Source organism: Hypanus sabinus, chromosome 5, assembly GCF_030144855.1.
Source record: "Hypanus sabinus isolate sHypSab1 chromosome 5, sHypSab1.hap1, whole genome shotgun sequence".
Taxonomy (NCBI): domain Eukaryota; kingdom Metazoa; phylum Chordata; class Chondrichthyes; order Myliobatiformes; family Dasyatidae; genus Hypanus; species Hypanus sabinus.
The window spans coordinates 27,330,017-27,349,713 of NC_082710.1; the positions used below are offsets into that span (position 1 = coordinate 27,330,017).

A 19,697-nucleotide genomic window follows, 5' to 3' on the forward strand; every position below is an offset into this window, starting at 1 on the left:
CCTTCTGTTGTCTCCTATTGGATTCCTCCTTCTCCAGCCCTTTATTTCTTTCACCAATTGACTTCCGAGCTCTTTACTTCCCTTTCACCCCGCCTCCTGGTTTCACTTATCACTTTGTGTTTCCTCCCCTCCCCCCATCTTCCTACTCCAACTCTTCGTCTTTAGTTTCGCTCCAGTCTTGAAGAACGGTCTTGGCCCAAAGCGTCGACAGTATTCTTTCTCGTTGATACTGCCTGACCTTTCAAGTGGCTCCAGCATTGTGTGTGTGTGTGTGTGTGTGTGTGTGTGTGTGTGTGTCACAAATAATAATATTCCTGTTTTAACTGGTGAGAAGAAACCTGCTTGCCTCATCTTTCATTTTTTTTATTTTAGTGACACATCATAGAATAGTCCCTTCCAGCCCTTCAAATCATGCCACCCAGGAGCCCTCGCAACCCCGTTTTAATCCTAACCCAGTCATGAAATAATTTACAGTATCCAGTTGCCCTCCGCAGTATCTCAGTATGTCTTTGGACTGTGGGAGGAAACCAGATGACACAAGAAAAACACGCTCCACAGGGAGAATGTATAGACACTATTTAGAGAGGATGCTGGGATTGAACTTCAAACTCCGATTTCCCAAGCTGTGACAGTGGCTCACCAACCTCTACGTTACTGTGGAGCCCAGTAAAGCCATGTTCTTAATTCAGACTGTTACGTGTGAGTGATAACTAGCAAGACAATATGATACAAATCATTTAGTTTCTCCCATTCTAGGGATCCACACTTATGTCTTGAAGGGTTGAACAGTTTATCCAGACTTCATTATCAGGGACTACAGCAGTAATCCCTTTTATCGGATGCTGTGTAATGTGTTTTCTCACATGCACTGCCATTTGAGTCATAACAATGCATTTTGTTATATTGAGAAATATGCAGGCATTGCACAGAGTTTCTTGGAAGTGTTTTCAACTAGCGCATATAGAGGCCACCATGAGTTTATTTGAACAAGTGCAGTGAATCCTTGCTAAAACAAAGTTAACATTACTTGCCACCAGCTAAATATTCAACATGAAATATGCTTTCTTTAAAATTGATTTTCCATACATGGGTATTGCTGGTGAAGCCAGCATTTATTGTCCACCCCAATTGCCATGTGGCAGATGACCTGTTGGCTTGAACTACTGAAGCCCCTGTGAATGTTATTAGGTTAGAAGTTACAGAATTTAAAATGAATGATAAGGGAGCAACAGTTATATTTCCTAGTTAGAATATCGTGTCTTGCAAGAGATGCCCTGGCAGGTTAATGTTACTGTAATCATATGCTTTTCATCCTCCCTGACTAGGATAAACTCTATGCCAAAGCTCTGAAAACTGAAGATGCAGTCAGGTTGAAATATTACTTACTTGATTTGTACAGGTCCCATCTGTCCCAGAAATCTGAAGGTCCTGCTTCTGCACTATGTCTTCAAGCATGCATTCAGTCGCAATGGAGGTGGAATATCTTTTTTTCATAGGAAGATTTTAAGATATTTTTAATTGTAGTAGTGGATATGACATAGTTCATCATGGGTAAAACCCTCCCCACCATTGAGCATTTCTATGAGAAGTATTGTTGTAGGAAAGCAGCATCCATTAATAATGACCCCCACTACCCAGGTCATGCTCTCTTCTTGTGGGTGTCATCAGGAATAAGGTGCTAGAGCCTCAGAACCTGCACCACCAGGTTCAGGAACAGGCATTATCCCTCAACCATCAGGCTCTTGAACCAGAAGGCATAACTTCACTCAGCTTCACTTGTCCCATCACTGAACTGTTCCCATACCTATGGACTCATTTTCAAGGTTTCTTCTTCTTGTATTCTTGATATTGTTTGTTTATTTTTTTAAAATTTTATATTTGTACAAGTTGTCTTTTGCACACTGATTGTCCAATCTGTTAGGTGTGGTCATTTATTGATTCTGTTATAATTATAGGATTTATTGAGTATGCCTGCAAGAAAATAAATCTCAGGGTTGTATATAATGAAATATGTGTACTTTGATAATAAATTTACTTTGTGCATAATATACCAAATAGAACTTGGATTAGAATTGGTATTCATAGTGGTTTATTATTGTCATGTGTATTAAGATACAGTGAAAAGCTTGTATTGTTAATATTTATATAGAATTATAGATCAAATCATTATACAATGCATTAAGCTAGTATATAGTAAAATGATAACAATGCAGAATAAAATGTAAAAGCTACCAAAAATTGCAATGCAGCTAAATGATAAAATGCAAGATCATTGTGAGGCCAGGAATCCACATTTTCATGCAAGAGGTCCATTCAAGAGTCTGGTAACAGCAGAATGAATAGAAGCTGTCGTTGAGTCTGGTGGTGATTTTTATTGCCTTTATTTCTTTGATATAATAGGCAGCACTGAAGCGTAGTAGGCAGTGCTGCTACCTTGCAACTACAGAGAACCTGAATTCAATCCTGATTTCTGATGTTACACCTGTGACCTTTGTTGGGTGCTGCAATGATATGTTGGTTAGTAATTTAATTTGCTGCAGTTTTTCCCCCCTAAAACACAGATGTAAGTGGGTGGCAGGAGAATCAGAGTAGAGTTGATGGCCCAAATGGCATCCTATGTCATCAAAAATATTAAGTCGCGAAAGAACGTCAAACCCGCTAGCTCTGTGTTTGTGGTGTGTGTGATAATATTTAGGATTTTTTAATGTAAATTAGAATACCTTTTTTATACCATTTTGAGTTATTTGAGATTTTTAGAAATTGGTACATATAATCTCTCTAAATATTTGAATAAATGTAGGTACTCGAAAGTTTGAATTCTTGCTTGCATTGCAGAAAAGTCATGTTAATATTATAAATTTATTCTGATAACTTTGTTGCATTCTACTAATCATTCATTTTTAATGTTTTAACAGGCCTATGCTTCGGGATGTGATATTGTGATTTTAGCAAGTGATTTTGAAAGACTTCAAATTATTCCTGGGGCCAAACATGGAAATATTCAAGTTGGATGTGTTGATTGTTCCATGCAAGAGGGAAAGGTATCTACATGTTTTGGAAAACTTCTCATTTTATGTAACGATTTTTAGGGTTTTGATGACCACACTAAGTCTTAGAACTATGTTTTAGATTTCTGTAGTTTAGTCATTAATTCCTTGGCCACTACACATGGACAACATAGTTGGCAGCATGTAGTACATAAGAGCTACAAGGTGCTGTTTAATTCCTTCACTCATTTTACCATTTGCTTAGAGCATACTTGATTTGTATGTACCTTCCATGTCTTGATTTTACATTCAGCACCTTGCCCAATTAATTTGTTTAACTGTCCTCTCTAGTACTTCTGAAATCATTACCAGCAAAAACACTAAAGTGATCTTAAAAAAAACCTGCGACTAGTGTTTAGATAACTAGTAATTACCAGGAAATGCAGAGGTACCCACATCCAGTGAACAAAACCAAAATAAAAATGTATTTATTTTCATGTCTTATTCATGGGTATGTATGAGTAGCTTCTCTGAATATATGATGATGGATTTTGATATTAATGCAGGCATTCTTATCACATACAATGTATCAGGTTTGAGAGTTATTTAAAAAAAGAACAAACCTATTTTATGTTGCTGACGGACATCAATTTTGACCAGATTTAAAAATTCTTTTAGATAAGGAACAGAAATTAGAAGGTGAGTAGGAGGAACCTGCCAAACTGTGAACCTTAAAAATTAAAAAGTGAAACATGGAAAGGTTTTAAGTATTGTATCCATCTTTATTCAGCTTCCACAATTTACAGAATTTCATCAGTGTTTCTGCTCTCTCCATGCAAGGTATTAGCCATTAAAATCAGATCAAGTTCTCTAAAGGCAGCAGGTTCAAACAATAAATAGTCTTAAATAACAGTTGATATTTACCTGAGTGCTGAAGAGGTCTAGGACCTAAATCAGTAAGATTCTTAATTGATTGTCAAGGAATGAGCTACCAAGCAGCTTCTTGAAAACTTGACAAGTATACGCACACTCTTAAAAAGCTGGCATATTAAAACTACTTTAAATCTAAACGGCATCAAAAATGAAATCATTGGACTTTGCTTGAAAGTCAGCTGGAATTATTTTGTGAATATAAACCAAATGTATTAAGATGGAAAATCTTGTGTTTCTGTATTAAGCTGGGAAAGAATGTCCTGACCAAACCATTTCTTTCTTGGAATTGATTATATTTCAAATGGGTGTTGGAAGCTATACAGTGGCAAGTTCTCCAGTGGGAATTTGGTGTTTGAAGTAAAAGGTCATTAGTTTAAATATAAGTAGGTAAAATAACTGAAATTAATGAGTATTTCTTGGGAGAACTGTGATACATAGAAAAAACGATCTGCAGCAGATAGAGAAGATCATCGGGGTCTCTTCCTGCTATTATAGACATTTACACCACACGATGCACCCACAAAGCTAACAGAATTGTGAAGGACCCCACGCACCCCTCACACAAACTCTTCTCCCTCCTTCCATCTGGCAAAAGGCACTGAAGCATTCGGGCTCTCATGACCAGACTACGCAACAGTTTCTTCCCCCAAACCATCAGACTTCTCGATACTCAGAGTCTAGACTGGCATCTACATCATTTATTATTATTATTATTATTATTATTATTATTATTGTAATTTGTCCTCTACTGTGCCTATTGTCATGTTTATATAATTATTGAACTGCCCTGCACTGTTTTGTGCACTTTATGTAGTCCTCTGCAGGTCTGTAGTCTAGTGCAGTTTTGTGTTTCTTGTAGCACCAGCGTCCTGGAGGAACATTGTTTCATTCTTTTCTACTTACTGTACCAGCAGTTTAATGGTCAAAATGACAATAAATTTGACTTGACTTACCCCCACACCACAGATGATGTGTGACTTACAGTTCCTCTATCACATTAATTGTTGCACCAGTTCTTTACCATCATATTCATTATTCCCCAGCCAATCCCCGTGCCACAGTTCTTCCACCCTACCCTCACAGGACATGCTCTCTAATCTAAGCAGAAGCAGAATCCTGGCGAATCTCCTCTGCATCTTTGAGGAGAACTGAATGCAATATTCCAAGTATGGTCTAACCAGAGTTTTATGGAGCTGTAATATTACCTCATGGTTCTTGAACTCATTTCCCAGCCTAATGAAGTCCAACACATAACATGCCTTCTTAACTGTATCAACTTATGTGGCAACTTTGAGGTATACATAAGGAAGCATTATAAAAATGACCGTTTAGAAGGATATAGAAAATTGTCAAACACATTTGTAATAGGATCAAATTGTAATTTTTATTGTACAATAGTAGTTTTGTAGCAATATTTGGTTATGCACTTCAGAGTTAGTGATGAAATCATTATGCCCAGAGATGTATGGTATTTCTTAACCATTGCCTAGGTCAAACTGTGTTCATTGATCTTCATTCCTCAGATGCATATTTAACTGATATAGGAATTGGATTGGAGTCATGCATGTTTTTGAGAGAGTTTTTCATTTTTAAAAGGCACATTGATATTCTTTGAAGTTGGGTATATAGTTAAAGTCCAAATAACTTGTTGAGAGTATTGCTAATTATAATTTCTCTAAGGGGGGTCCATAGATACGACATTTCCAAACGTCCATTCTTCGGGAACAGTTTTTTTGACGGAGCGCCAACATTGGGCTTCTCATGGAGCATCGTAGCAAATGTAAACTAGTAGCTTGCTCTAATTTTCTGGCACTCTGGCAAATCTTTTCCAAGAAACTTCTATAACAACAGTTTCATTCATTTGCAACCTGTATAAATTCTGAAAAATCTCCTTTTGGGAGAGAGTAGACAGAATGAATGAAATAAAAATTGAAGAAGTGGGGATACTAGCCACACTAGCAATGTTTAAAGTAAGCGGGTCACTTGCTCTGAAAAGAATGCACCCTAAATCACTGAAGGTGTTTAAAGGTGAAGCCCTTTAAAGCTTGGCAGCAGCTAAATGATTGAAACACATGACGTTGGATGCTATGTTTTGAAATCCAAATACTACTGTATACACATCAGTATTTGGAATGTAAACTGTTACAATAACAATACTATTTAGAAATGATGCCTTTTTTAAAAGGATAATATTTTTGAACAGGTTTTCTAAAATCCTTCAGTTACTTCAATCTGTTCTACTCTTAATAGTAAAACAAGCAACTAGACTCATCCATTTTCTTTAAAAATGTACTTTATAATTGATTAATTAGTTACAATAATTATGTCTGTTTAAAATTACTTTGGCACATGAAAATTTTTGTTAGAAGTTTATCCTCAGATTGGGCACACACTCTCAAACGTTCACCACCCCGTCTTAGAATGAAATCCCTCAGGACCTAGGGATATGGCAACCAGCAATTTCAGCGAAACGTTAATACTAATTTCCTGAAATTCTTCTCCTCCCTTTCAATTCTTGATTTTGAGCTGCTTTTTACTTTATTACTTCAATCCTTTTGTAATGAAGATTGTTTGCAATATATTTGTATTCCAAAAGATTCATTAAAATATCTGTCACTGCATTTTGGTTAATAGCTAGTTAACTTCTGCTAGTTCTTCCCATTCACTCAAAATTATGTGGCTGGGTATCAAAGGCATTAATGACTATGCAAGGAAAAATGGGGTCAATTGTACCAGTGATTCCTCTCCCTGACACTCTAAGCAGCTGTCAAGCACATTTCAAGGCATGCAGCACAAAGCCAGCCACAAAATCCACTTCCTTTCCAGGTGAACAGCCATTGTCTGTAACAGCAACGAAAGTGAGAAAGACTGCAGAGTCAACCCCCATAAAGCAGCCGGCCCAAACAACTTCCTAGGCAGACTACTCGGGGAGTGTGCACACCAGATCTTCATGAACATCTTCAAAACTTCATTCATCCAGGCTGCTGTCCCCACATACTTCAAATCAGCCTCTGTCATCCTTGTATGAAAGAACTCCATACCTTCAGAACTAAATGACTACAGCCTGCTGGCACTGTTGTCAATCATGAAATACTTTGGCTGATAATGGCACATTACAAAAACTCCATTCCTCCCATATTGGATCCTTATCAATATGCTTTCCAACAGAACTGCTCTATGACAAATTTCATAGCACATGTTATACATCTGTTCTTGACACCTGGTAAATAAGGACGCTTGCGTCAGAATGCTGTTTCTGGATTTTATTTTGTCATTCAACACTATTGTCCCACAGACTTTGGTGAACAAAGTCCTACTCTTGGGTCAAAATGCACCACTGTGCAACTAGGTGTTGGACTTCCTAATGAAGACCATAGTCAGGATGCACAATCATTCCTCTGTACCACCCTCCTATCCTGAGCCCATTGCAGTACTCTACTCACATGTGACTGCAAGGCCAAACACCCAAATAATCACATTGGCAAGTTTGCTGATGATTCAACAGTGACTGGGCTCATCACCAACAATGAGATGACCTATGGAAAGGATGTGGATGAGCTCAAGGCCTGGTGTCAGGCAAATGACCTCTTCCTCAATGTCATTGAGACAGAAAAGATGGTTATTGACTTAGGAAGAACTTCCACTACTCACATCTCTTTTTACATTGACAGCACAGCAGTGGCAACTGCAAGCAGTTTCAAGCTCTTTGGAGTGCACATCAACAACTTCTCATGGTCCCAAACCCCATTCTGCACAATCAGGAAAGCTCACCAATACCTCTACTTTCTGAGAAGGCTGAAGAGAGCTAGACTATTTAAATTTATATTCATGTTCTTATACAGAGCATCCCAGCATGCTGCATCACTGTATGGTATGGAAACTGCTCTGTGGCGACAGGAAGACTGCCCAATGCATTACTGGCAAGTGTCTATCTGTCACCAAGGACATGCTGTATATACAGAAAGGTGCCAGAAAAATAGCCAGCAACATCATGAAGAATCCACCACACTATTCCTCCCACTCCCAGCAGAGAGGAGGCTAAGTAACATCCATGCCAGGACCATCAGACTCAAAAAACAGTTACTTTCCCCAATTAGTAAGGCTGATCAACACCTTCACACACTAATCCCACCACTTCATAATCCCATCACCACTAATTTAGGATTTCCTTTCGGACCCTCCTTATGTACACACTCCTGTGCCTAACATCACTTTATAGACAAGTTTAGACCATAAGATATAGGAACAGAATTTGACCATTTAACCTATCAAGTTTACGCCATCATTCCTCTCAAACACATTCTCCTGCCTACTCCCCATAACCTTTGACACCCTGACTAATCAAGAACCTATTGACCCCCCCCTTTAAATGTACTCAATGAATTGGCTTCACAGCTGTCCTCAGCAAATCGCCACCTTTTGGCTAAAGAAATTCCTCCTCATCTCTGTTCTAATTACGTGTCCCTCTATCCTGAGCTGTGTCCTCTGGTCCTAGAGTTACCCATTATAGGAAACATCCTCTACACATCCATTCTGCCTAGGTATGTCGATAGGTTTTAATGAGATCCCTCCCCATTCTTATCGACTGCAATATGTACAGGTGCAGAGCCATCAAACACACCTCATAAGTTAATTCTGTCATTCCTGAAATTATTCTCATGAACCTCTTCTGCTATTGATACGCCATTGCAGTCTGACCTATGCCTTAGAAAGCCTCAGCATTACATCTTTGCTCTTGTATATATAGATCCCTAGAAATGAATGCTGGCATTATATTTGCCTTCCTCACAGCAGCCTCAACTGGCGCAAGGACTCCCAAGTCCTATTGTGCCTCAGATTTTTGAATTTTCTTTCTATTTAGAAAATAATATATGCTTTTATTTCTTTTATCAAAGTCCCCTCCAACTATCTGTGTATCGTCCGCAAAGCCATGAATTCCATTATTGACACATAATGTAAAAAGAAGTGCTCCCAACACGGACCCCTGTGGAACACCACCAGTCACTGGCAGCCTACCAGAAAAGGCTCTCTTTATTTCCGCTCTTTGCCTCCTGCCAATCAGCCAGTACGCCATCTATCCTAGTAGCTTTCCTGTAAAACCATGGGCTCTTAACTTGTTAAGTAGCCTCATGTGTGGCACTTTGTCCAAGTCCTGAAAATATAAGTGCACATCAGCCATCGATTCTCCTTTGTCAATCCTGCTTGTTATTTCTTCAAAGAATTTCAACATTTGTCGAGCAAGAATTTCCCTTAAGGAAACATGCTGACTGTATCCTATCTTATCATGTGCCCAAAACCACATCCTTAACAATTAACAAATGAGGAAATTTGCAAGTGTTGGAAATCCAAGCAGCACACACACACAATGCTGGAGGAACTTAGTAGGCCAGGCAATATCTATGGGGGAAAAGTACAGTCGACATTTCGGGCTCCAGCTTCATTTTTGAGCGGTCCAATGTCTACTCTCACCTCTTTATTGCAAGTTATCTGAAGAAGTTGTTGGTATCCTTTTTAATATTGGCTAGTTTACTCTCATATTCCATCCTTACCTTAATTACTTTTTAAATTGCCTTCTGTTGGTTTTTAAAAGCTTCCCAATTCTCTAACATCCCACTATATTTTGCTCTATATGCCTTCTCTTTGGCTTTTGTGTTAGCATTGACATCTCCTGTCAGCCACAGTTGTGTCATCCTGCCTTTAGAATACTTCTTCCTCTTGGGGATGTATAAATCCTGTATCTTCCAAATTCCAGCCATTGCTGCTCTGCTGTCATCCCTGCCAGTGTTGGTTTCCAATCAAGTTTAGCCAACTCTTTGCTTGTGCCTCTGTAATTTCCTTTACTCCTCTGTAATACTGGTACATCTGACCTAAGCTTCTCCTTCTCAAATTGCAGGGCGAACTGTGAGGAAGGACAAGCTATCATTATGATCACTGGCCAAAAGGGTTCCTTTACCTTCAGCCCTCTAATCAATTCTGGTTTAATGCACAACACCTAATCCAGAATAAGTGATCCACTAGTAGCTCAATTATGAGTTGCTCTAAAAAGCCATCCCTAGGCATTCTTGAAATTCCCACTTTTGGAATCCAGCACCAAGCTGATTTTCGCAATTTGCCTGCATATTTAAATACCCCAATACTATGGTAACAGCGCCCATTTAACATGCATTTTCTGTCTCCTATTGCAACTTGTGGACCACAGCTGTACCACTGTTGGAGGTCTGTATGTAACTCCCATCAGGGTCTTTTTACCCTTGCAGTTTCTTAGCTCTATCCACTCAACACCTTCAGGTCCAATGCCACCTCTTTCTAATGATTTGATTTCAATTTTTTACCAATAAAGCCACACCACCTGTTCTTTTTGATGGAATGTGTATCCTTAGATGTTAAGTTTCCCACTGTAATCTTCTTAAAGCCACTATTCAGTGATGCCCATAATGTTATACATGCCAATCTGTAACTGTGCTACAAGTTCGTCTACCTTATCTTGTATACTGTGTACATTCAAATATAAACCCTTCAGTTCTGTATTCACCCTTTTCAATTTTGTTCATCTCTTACATTGCAGCTCATCCTATTGACTGCAATTTTGCCCTATCATCATCCTCTTCTTGCTAGAAGTTTGCCTACATTCTGCCTCTGTTCGTAAATCAACTACTTCATCCTCAGTACTATTACTCTGGTTCCCACCTCCCTGCCAAATTAGTTTTAAACTTCTGGAACAGCTCTAGCAAACCTGGCCACAAGGATATTGGTCCTCCTCGGGTTCAGTTTTAACCTGACCCCTTTGTTCATGTCATTGCTTCCCCAGAAGAAATCCCAATGATCCAGAAATCTGAACCTTTGCTCTCTATCATCTGCTTGTCTTTCCTCACAGTCTCACTACACAATGCATCTACTTGTGCACCAACAAGTAGCCATATTCTTAGCCCTATCACTCTGGTTCCTATTCTTCTGCCAAATCAGTTTAACCCACCCCAACAGCTCGAGCAAACTTGCCCACTTGGGTTCAGGTATCACCCATTCTTTTCCAATCAAATTATACTGCAAATAAGTTATCTTGTGTATATATGTTTCTTGTGTTCTTTAATTATTTTGTTTTTCATCCAATTTATTGCTTTTTAATTATTGTTTTTTAAATGCTGTATCACGTCCAGAGTAACAACTATTTCATTCGCTTTTATACTTGTGTACTAGTATAGTCAATAAACAGTTGTGAATCTTGAATCTTGATTTAAGATGCTCTTAAACAGGCACATGCATCTAAGAAAAATGGAGGGTTACAGACTGTGGGAGGGAAGGGCTAGATTGATCTTAAAAGTAATTTTACATAGATTAACAAAATGTCATGAGCTGAAGAGCCTGTACTGTGCTGTAATGCTCTTTGGTCTATGTTCTAATGTCTGAAGTAAGAAACTGTCTCAAAAGCACTGGAACTCCTTGGTTGGGTTGTTTTGTCCTACCTGAACTAAAGTGGATAAATATTCCATTTATTTTTGCAATACCTTTAAGACAGGCTCCCACTATTTTTTCGATTTTCTCTGTCTTACCTTGCCATTCTCTCAGATGAGTTCCTGTCTTGTTTTTTTTACCTCTGCACAATTCATTTTTACTGCAGGGTTTCCTGAGGATCACGGCTTTTGCCTGAGTAAAAACTTGGAGAAAGAGAAGAGTAAATTACTTGCAGCTTTTATTTCAGCAATTATTGTAAGCAGGAGAATTTACCATGTTTTTGATATGCTAGTTACAGGATTTATTATTATTACAGTTATACCAAAAGTTTCCTTAATGTTTTTTGAGGGTGTTGATTTTGGCTGTATTTGAAAGTAATGCAATCATTCTTTTATTTTATTTTGGAATAAGAGAATTACACTGTGTAATTTTAAAACATAGAAAACAGGCTTCAGAAACTGACATTATTACAGTTGTAGTATTAATTTTTATGGCATCAGTAGTGCCTCAGTAATTGTGGAAATTATTAATTCATTATATCTGCATTTTAAATGTGATTCATCCACAGATTGCTGCATCATATGGAAATTTAGTTTGCATTTTTGAGCCCATTTCCCTTTTAAATGGGAAAAGCAAGCATTCTACGGTAAGTAGATGTATTTTGTACTTGCATTTTCAACCTACCAAGTATGATGTGTTCCTGAAATTTCATGTGATTCAACATCAGCATTTTACTGTCATCTGACTGATGTGTCTATATTTTGGAATTGGTTTATTCTTGTCACATGTATCAAGGAAAAGTGTAAAGCTTGTCTTGTGTGCTGTTCGCACAGATCAAATCATTACAAAGTGCATCAAGAAGCCTCTATTTCATTGCATTAACCATCCTTCTCCTTTTCGTTCTTCTTGCCCTTATTTTGATATCTTGTGTCATTCTGCATTCCCTCAATCTGTGGGCATAAGGTCACCACACCCTCAGCATAATCTTTCCTCAGGAATCATTGCTGAGTTGCATTGCCTCAGGAATATCAGCACAAATAAATGAACAAATAATTAAATATATTCCAGAAGATTAATATTTAGCATAAGGTGTGTGCTAAAGAGGTAAATAGTGTGATGCTTCTGGTGCTTCATACATGATGAGACCAGGATGGTGGTAGGGTGTTCATTCGTCTGATAGCCTGAGGGAAGAAGCTGTTTCCCATCTTCATAGACCTTGTCCTAATGCCTGATGGTAGGAGGTCAAAGAGAATGTGAGGCAGCGAGGGATCCTTGACAATGATAAGCACCCTGGGCAATGGCAATCCTCATAAATATCTCAGATTGGTTCCTCTCAGCAATCTACGTGATCCTTTGTCAAATTTTGAGGTCAGGTGCCTTGCAATTTACATACCAGATGGTAATGCAGATGGTCAGGGCAATCTCAATAGTGCTCATGTAAAAATTGGTTGGAATGGACGGGTGAGGGAGACTCGCTTGCCTCAGTCTCCTCAGAAAGTGGAGACATTGCTATGCTTTCATGACTTGAGGTGGTGCTGAGTGACCATGCGAGATCATCAGTTATGTGCTCTGTCAATAATTTGCTGCTCCTGACACTATACTGAGGAGCGGTTTATGTGCAGTGAGGAGTGGCCAGGGTGCACATTCCTAAAGTCCACAATCACCTCTATAATCTTGTCTGTGTCAGGACTCAAGTCTGCCGATAAGACTTCATCCCCATCTTGTCTCTCCTATTGAATGGAATGCAAACTAGGATATTAACTAAAGTACCCAGTCTCCGTGCAGGGCTGTTTCATCACTCCATACATATTTTCATTTTTCTTGTCACAGTACTTCATCTTATAGTACCTCCAACAAACTTTCCAATAGAGCAGATCAGATCTGAAGGACAGACTGTTCTTCTCAAGAGTAAAGATCATCCTGTCTTCAGGCATTTATTTATGTGCATATTCTGAGATGAGCACTAAATACAATGACTTGTTCACAGAAGCATAAGAGAGAATCCATCTAAAGTTAAATATCAATGAAACAAAGGTCGCTTTCAAAATTTGCCCTACTCAACAACACTGCCCTCTGACATTTAATCAAAATTTCAAAGTAAGTTTGTTATCAAAGTGCATACGTCACCATATGCAACCCTGAGATTCATTTTCTTGCAGGCATACTCAATAAAATTATAATAGAATAAAGACCATAGTAGAATCAATAAAAGACCACATCAATTTGGGCACTTAACCAGTGGGCAAGAGCTGTGCAAATACAAAAATAATAATGATAAATAAGCAATAAATATAGAGATCATAAGATGAAGAGTCCTTGGAAGTGAATACAGAGGTGGGAATATTTCAGTGATCGGGCAAGTGAAGTTGGGTGAGGTTATCCTCGTTGGCTTAAGAGGCTGATGGTTACGGAGTAATAACTGGTCCTGAACCTGGTGGTGCAAGTCATGAGGCCTCTGTACCTTCTTCCTGATGGCAGCAGCAAGAAGAGAGCATGACCTGGGTGGTGGGGGTCTATGATGATGGCTACTGCTTTCCTGCACAATGTTTCATGTAAATACGCTCAACAATGGGGGTGGCTTTACCTGTGATGGACTGAACCATGTCTGCTACTTTTTATAGGACTTTTCATTCAAGGGCATTGGTGTTTCCATACCAGATTGTGATGAAGCCAGTCAATATACCTTCCATTACACATCTATAGAAGTTTGTCATAGTTTCAGATGCCTTTCTGAATCTTTGTAAACTCCGTGCTTTCTTCATAATTGCACTTAATGTGCTGGGCCCAAAACACATCCTCAAGGAATTTAAGACAGAAAATCAGGGTTTAATTATCAATGAAAAGATAGCAGTGATTAAATTCACCATTGTTTTTGGTCTGCCACCACAACCTTTGATCATCTGAAGAAATGTTTGAAGATCAAGATATCATAAATTATGTAAGAATTCATCACTACCCGCTTTCCTTCTAAGATTTGGCTAAACTGTTGCATTCGTCTCAGAGCATGAGAAATGCTGCATTTAACAGTTTCTCTCGTGCTCTGCCAGAAAATCTCAGTCCTCTGGCAGTGTAATTAAATGTCAGAGTTCTTTCTGAGGGCATTACCTCCAAAGCCATAATTACACTTGGTCAGCTATATTGAGTAGGTCAAGTCAATTGTATGCTTGACATCAGATTCCAGAACAGACATTATTCTGACCTTTGCCTTGGCCAGGGGTTAACTAGGCAGACAGAGGAGAAGATTCAAGAATGTTCTCATAGCCTCCATGGAAACATGTTCCCATCAACTCAGAATCCTACACTATGGCCACTCAAAATGGGAAGGAGCATTCAGTATGATATTAAGAACCTTTAATCTTGCCAAGGTAGCACTGGTAACCCATGGTGACATGTTGTGAGCTGCTTACAAAACTTCTAAATATACTTCTGAATTATTCTCACTGCATTCTGCAGTCAGTAATTTTCCTTTAAGCAGTTGTCTCAATGAACTAGCGATTTCATAATTTTCTGAAGGACTTGGTGGGCTTAACTGTCTAACATGCAGATTCAGTACCTTTTAACAAATGTATGGTCAATAGAGAACAAGATTATAAGGGCAAGATTGCTTTATTGGAGGGAAGTGAGAAAGAGTTGAAATCATAGCTTCACGGAGACATGGCTCATGCCATATGTGCTGGATACTTCAGTAAGACTCAAGGACTTTTTGATGTATAAAACCACTTGAAGAAGGCAAAAGGTGGGGGATCTGTGTTTTGTGGTGCTCTCTGTGGTACTTGGACACAGTGGTCTTGGTCTTGTCATGCTTTTGTTCCTCCAACCTGGAATGTCTAATGATTAAGTGCCAACTGTTTTACTTGTCCATGATCATGACCCCAGTTAACATACTGCCAAAAGTTGTTGTTAATCAGGCACTCAACATATTAAATGCTGCATCATCAAACAAGAAACAGACCATTTCAAATCATATTCAGAGACTTCAGACAAGCGTGTTTGAAGAAATCACTGCCCAATTACCATCAACATTTAACCTGCAGCACCACTCTTAACACATTCAAACACTGCAATACAATGATTAGGAATGCCTACCATTTGATGCCTAGGCTGCATTTCAGGGAACCTGATCACTTGGCTGTCCTTCTCCACCTTCGTACAGGTAGAAAGTAAAGCCAGGCTTCAGACATAAGGACAACAAAAAAGTAGTTGGAGGAGGCAGAGGACTGGCTATGGAATGGTTTCAAGTTAGATGACTCAACTGTGTTGAAGAAATCATCAGAGGACCTGAATGAGTACACCACAGTTGTCATGGACTTTATAAAAGTAGTCGTAGACAAGTGAGCCCCCACAAAATCATTCAGAGTCATCCACAATTTGCTGAGGGCCAGATCAGTGGCATTCTGGTCTGGCAATCGAATAACATACGAGAGGTCCAGGTACAGTCTCTGGAAAACCATCCTGACATGTGAAGTGGAAATTACAGACCAAACTTGAATCACTGAAGGATGCTTGACAGCTGTGCAGGCCTTGAATGCTATCGCCTCCTACAAAGTGAAACCAAGTGACATTGGTGACAACATGGCTCTGCTCTCAGATGAGCTCAATGTCTTCTGTGCTCTCTTTGGCCATCAAAAATCTGGAGGAACCTTCACGAATTCCTACAGCCCCCAATGATCCTGTGATTTCAGTCTGAGGCTGACTTCAGGAAATGAACCCACAGAAAGCATCCAGCCCAGATGGGTCACCTGGCTGAATATTAAAGATCTGTGCTGAATGTATGGCTAGAGTGTTCATTGATGTATTTAACTTCTCATGTTGGCAGTGTAAGGTATCCATCTGCTTCACACAGGTTTCAGTCATACTCGTGCCCAAGTAGAAAGTGGTAAGCTGCCTCAATAACTATCGTCCAGTAGCACTTACATCCACTATGTTGAAGTGTTTTAAGAGGTTGCAGATGAAGAGCGATTTATGGTGAATCTGGATGGTGAAGATGCTCTTCATTGACTACAGCTCTGCATTCAACACTATCATCCCCTCAATACTAATCAGTAAGTTTGAAGACCTTGAACTCCATTGGATTCTCGATTTCCTCACTTGTAATCCCCGGTCAGTCTAGATTAGCAACAACGTCTCCATAATCTCCAGCAGCACAGGTGCACCACAAAGCTGTGGGCTTCGTACCCTGCTCTACTCATTTTACACTTCTGACACTGAGGGTAAGCACAGCTCCAATGCCATATGTAAGTTTGCTGATGCCACCACTGTCATTGGCCAAATCAAAGGTGGTGACAAAACAGCATATAATAGATAATTAATCCCAAAGGAAATGTAGGAGGGAGGTTGAAAATCTGGCTACAACGATGATTTCTCACTCAATTGCAGCAAGACCAAGGAGTTAATAATTGACTTCAGGGGGAGGAAACTGGAGGTCCATGAGCCAATTTTCATTGGGAGATAAAGGTGGAAAGGGTAAGCAACTTTAAATTCCTCTTGTGTTATAACTTCAGAGGATCTGTCCTGGGCCCAACACGTAAGTGCTTTTATGAATAAAGCTTGGCAGCATCTCTACTTCCTTAGATGTTTCTGAAGATTCCCAAGTTGCATCTTAAAGTTTGACAATCTTGTATAGTTGTGTAGTGGAGACTATGTCAGCAGGTTGTATCATGACCTGGTATGTAAACACCATTGCCCTTCAATGGAAAATCCTACAAAAATACTGAATGTTGCCCAGACACTTGCATGTAAAGCTCTTCCCGCCATGAGAGCATCTACACAGAGTGCTGTCGCAGGGAGGCACCATCCATCAACTATGGCCCGCGCCATCCAGGCCATGCTTTTCTCACCATTGCCATTAGAAAGTAGTTCAGGAGCCTCAAGACCCACACCACCAGGTTCAGGAACAGTTATTTCCCTCAACAATTAGGTTCTTGAACCAGAGGGGATAACTTTACTGAACTTCACTTGCTTCATCTTTGAAATGTTCCCACAGCATATGGACTCTTTTTCAAGGACTCTTCAACTCACATTCTCGATATTTATTGCTTATTTATTTATTGTTATTATTAATTTGTATTTGTACTGTTGTCTTTTGCACATTGATTGTTAGCTCTGTTGGGTGCAGTGTTTCATTGATTCTATTGTGTTCCTTGGATTTACTATGCATGCCCACAAACAAACAAATCTGCAGGTTGTGTATGGTAACATTGAACTTTGACAATGCATTTACTTTGAACTTTGAAATCCCATTGCATGGAGCATACAAGGAAAACACAGTGAAAGGTAAAGGACAGAAAGAGCACTCTACTCCCATACTGCCACTCATCAAACATTTCTCATCCACTTGCTTTAAATATGCATCATTGGCTTTAGCAGCCATCTTGGAAGTCACAGAAAATGGCCATACAAGTTGTTCTCAATCACAAGGGACTCCTAAAGATAAATGTAGTTAATACAGTATGCATAATTGTATTTTTAAATGCCAAATTTCTGGAATGTTACTGGAATTGCAGCAACTGTTATAATTTATTGGACAATATTCCAGGATTTTTTTTTGGTGCTTAGATATTTCAGTTGTTTCTAAAGGTGAAAAAAATGTTTAAATTAATAGAAATTCTTTATAAAATCTACAATTATTTGCAAGTTTTTTTTTCTCAATGTTAAAGACGAGGAAATGATCTACGCTGAGCATGCAGATTAAATCTAACAAATATTGTAGCTTTTATTATGGGATAAAGTAAAACATTTAAGAAGCTAGTACGTCCTGAAGAAGCATCTTGGCCCGAAACACCGACTGTTCACTTTCATGGAATCTGCCTGATTTGATGAGTTTCTTCTGCATTTTATGTGTTTTGCAACAAAATAATATATATTCGAAGTAATTTTTCATCGCATCAAAAATACTTTGATTCTCACATTCAGTGAACAGACATTTGCTGTTTTTTTCTATGCAGGATTCAGAATTTATTACTAAGTGGGATTGCTCATTGGGTGTTAACCACAAATGGAACATTACAAAGTACTGCTAATATTTAATCAATTAGAGACACAGAAATAACTCCAGTCTGGCCAAAGCATGTACAGTGTTTTTGTTTCTCAGCATGTCAATCTTTTGTCTTATTTTGATTATTAATCATTTGCATGTTGATCTCTTAGACTAGTTTATCATTACAACTTTCATTTCTTCATTACAGTTGAATTATCAATGGCAAAAGAGTGGACAGCTTGTATTAGAGTCTATGGTGCATAATTTAGCATGGGATCCTGAAGGTAAGATAACATACTGTGCTGGTTTTCACTTAGAAACATGCTTTCCTGATGACTGGAATGTTAGAGTAGTCACCAGATGGATTGTTTACAGTCAATATGAATCAGCTGATTTGTAAGCTTACTTTCCCCAAGTAAAAGCTCCAGAATCACCTTTTCTGACTTTGTGCTAGAGTGGCATTAGTTTAGTTTGTTTTTCCTTTCCAAATCTAGCTGTGAATTAATTATGGATCTTATGCACTTGAATTGAAAATCTTAATCACTATTCAGCTATAATATTGGGATAGTTATTGCTGGTTCTGGTGTTTTTTTTTTAAAGCTTAAACCTGTTGATTTGACTCGGTGGATCAAAATAGCAGATAGATATTTCATTCTTGTTTAACAATATATTTAGATCTTTTGAATTAAAAGAAAATAATAATCTTCAGAAGCAGTGCAATATCATATGGCACCACATAGCAATATGGTCTCACAACGTTTGACATTGAATTAAGTGAAAGATTACTGGAGAAATCAAAGAGTTGGCTTTAAAAGTGCATCTTAAACTGTGGGGAAGTAAGAGGTGAGAGACAATGAAATTTGGGAAAGGAATTAGAGTTTACAGTCAAAGCAGCTGAAGATAAAACTGCGTATGGTATAATGATTAGAAAGGGCAATGTGCTGGGATTCAAGTAAACTTGTTAATATCATTTGGGTGATGGAAGTATCAGTAAGGAGTGTGTCAAAAGATAGTGAGTTAGTCAATGATGTCATGAAGTTGTGCTACAATCCTAGTTCTTCCATCTCTTTTACTCTGTATACATTCCTTCTTTCCAACTCTTCATTTGTCAGTTGAATGATGTATTGAGAAATGAACAGCAAAATAGCTTGTAAAGTAGCTCATGGCTTTCTTTATTAGCCGGTTAAGTAATGAATATTTATCATTCTAGGAATCCGTCTTTTGACGGGCTCCAATTCGCTACAACTTTGGGCCAATGGAAATCAGGAAATGGACGGAAATGAGGAGGAGACTACGTATGAGACAGATCCGAATGAAGTTAACAATTGGCAATGCATCTGGAAATCTGAGTA

The 19,697-nt window shown here is 38.6% G+C and overlaps 1 protein-coding gene across 2 annotated transcripts in view; it reads left to right on the plus strand.

Annotated features, from left to right (window-relative positions):
• dmxl1 (Dmx-like 1) overlaps positions 1-19,697 on the plus strand; it is a 228,373-nt gene that overhangs the window by 27,131 nt on the left and 181,545 nt on the right. For both annotated transcript variants that reach the window (XM_059969631.1, XM_059969630.1), the window contains exons 2-5: positions 2,916-3,041; positions 11,938-12,015; positions 18,554-18,629; positions 19,556-19,694. In XM_059969631.1, the coding sequence (XP_059825614.1) occupies positions 2,916-3,041; positions 11,938-12,015; positions 18,554-18,629; positions 19,556-19,694 (419 nt within the window). The remainder of the gene's footprint in view (positions 1-2,915; positions 3,042-11,937; positions 12,016-18,553; positions 18,630-19,555; positions 19,695-19,697) is intronic.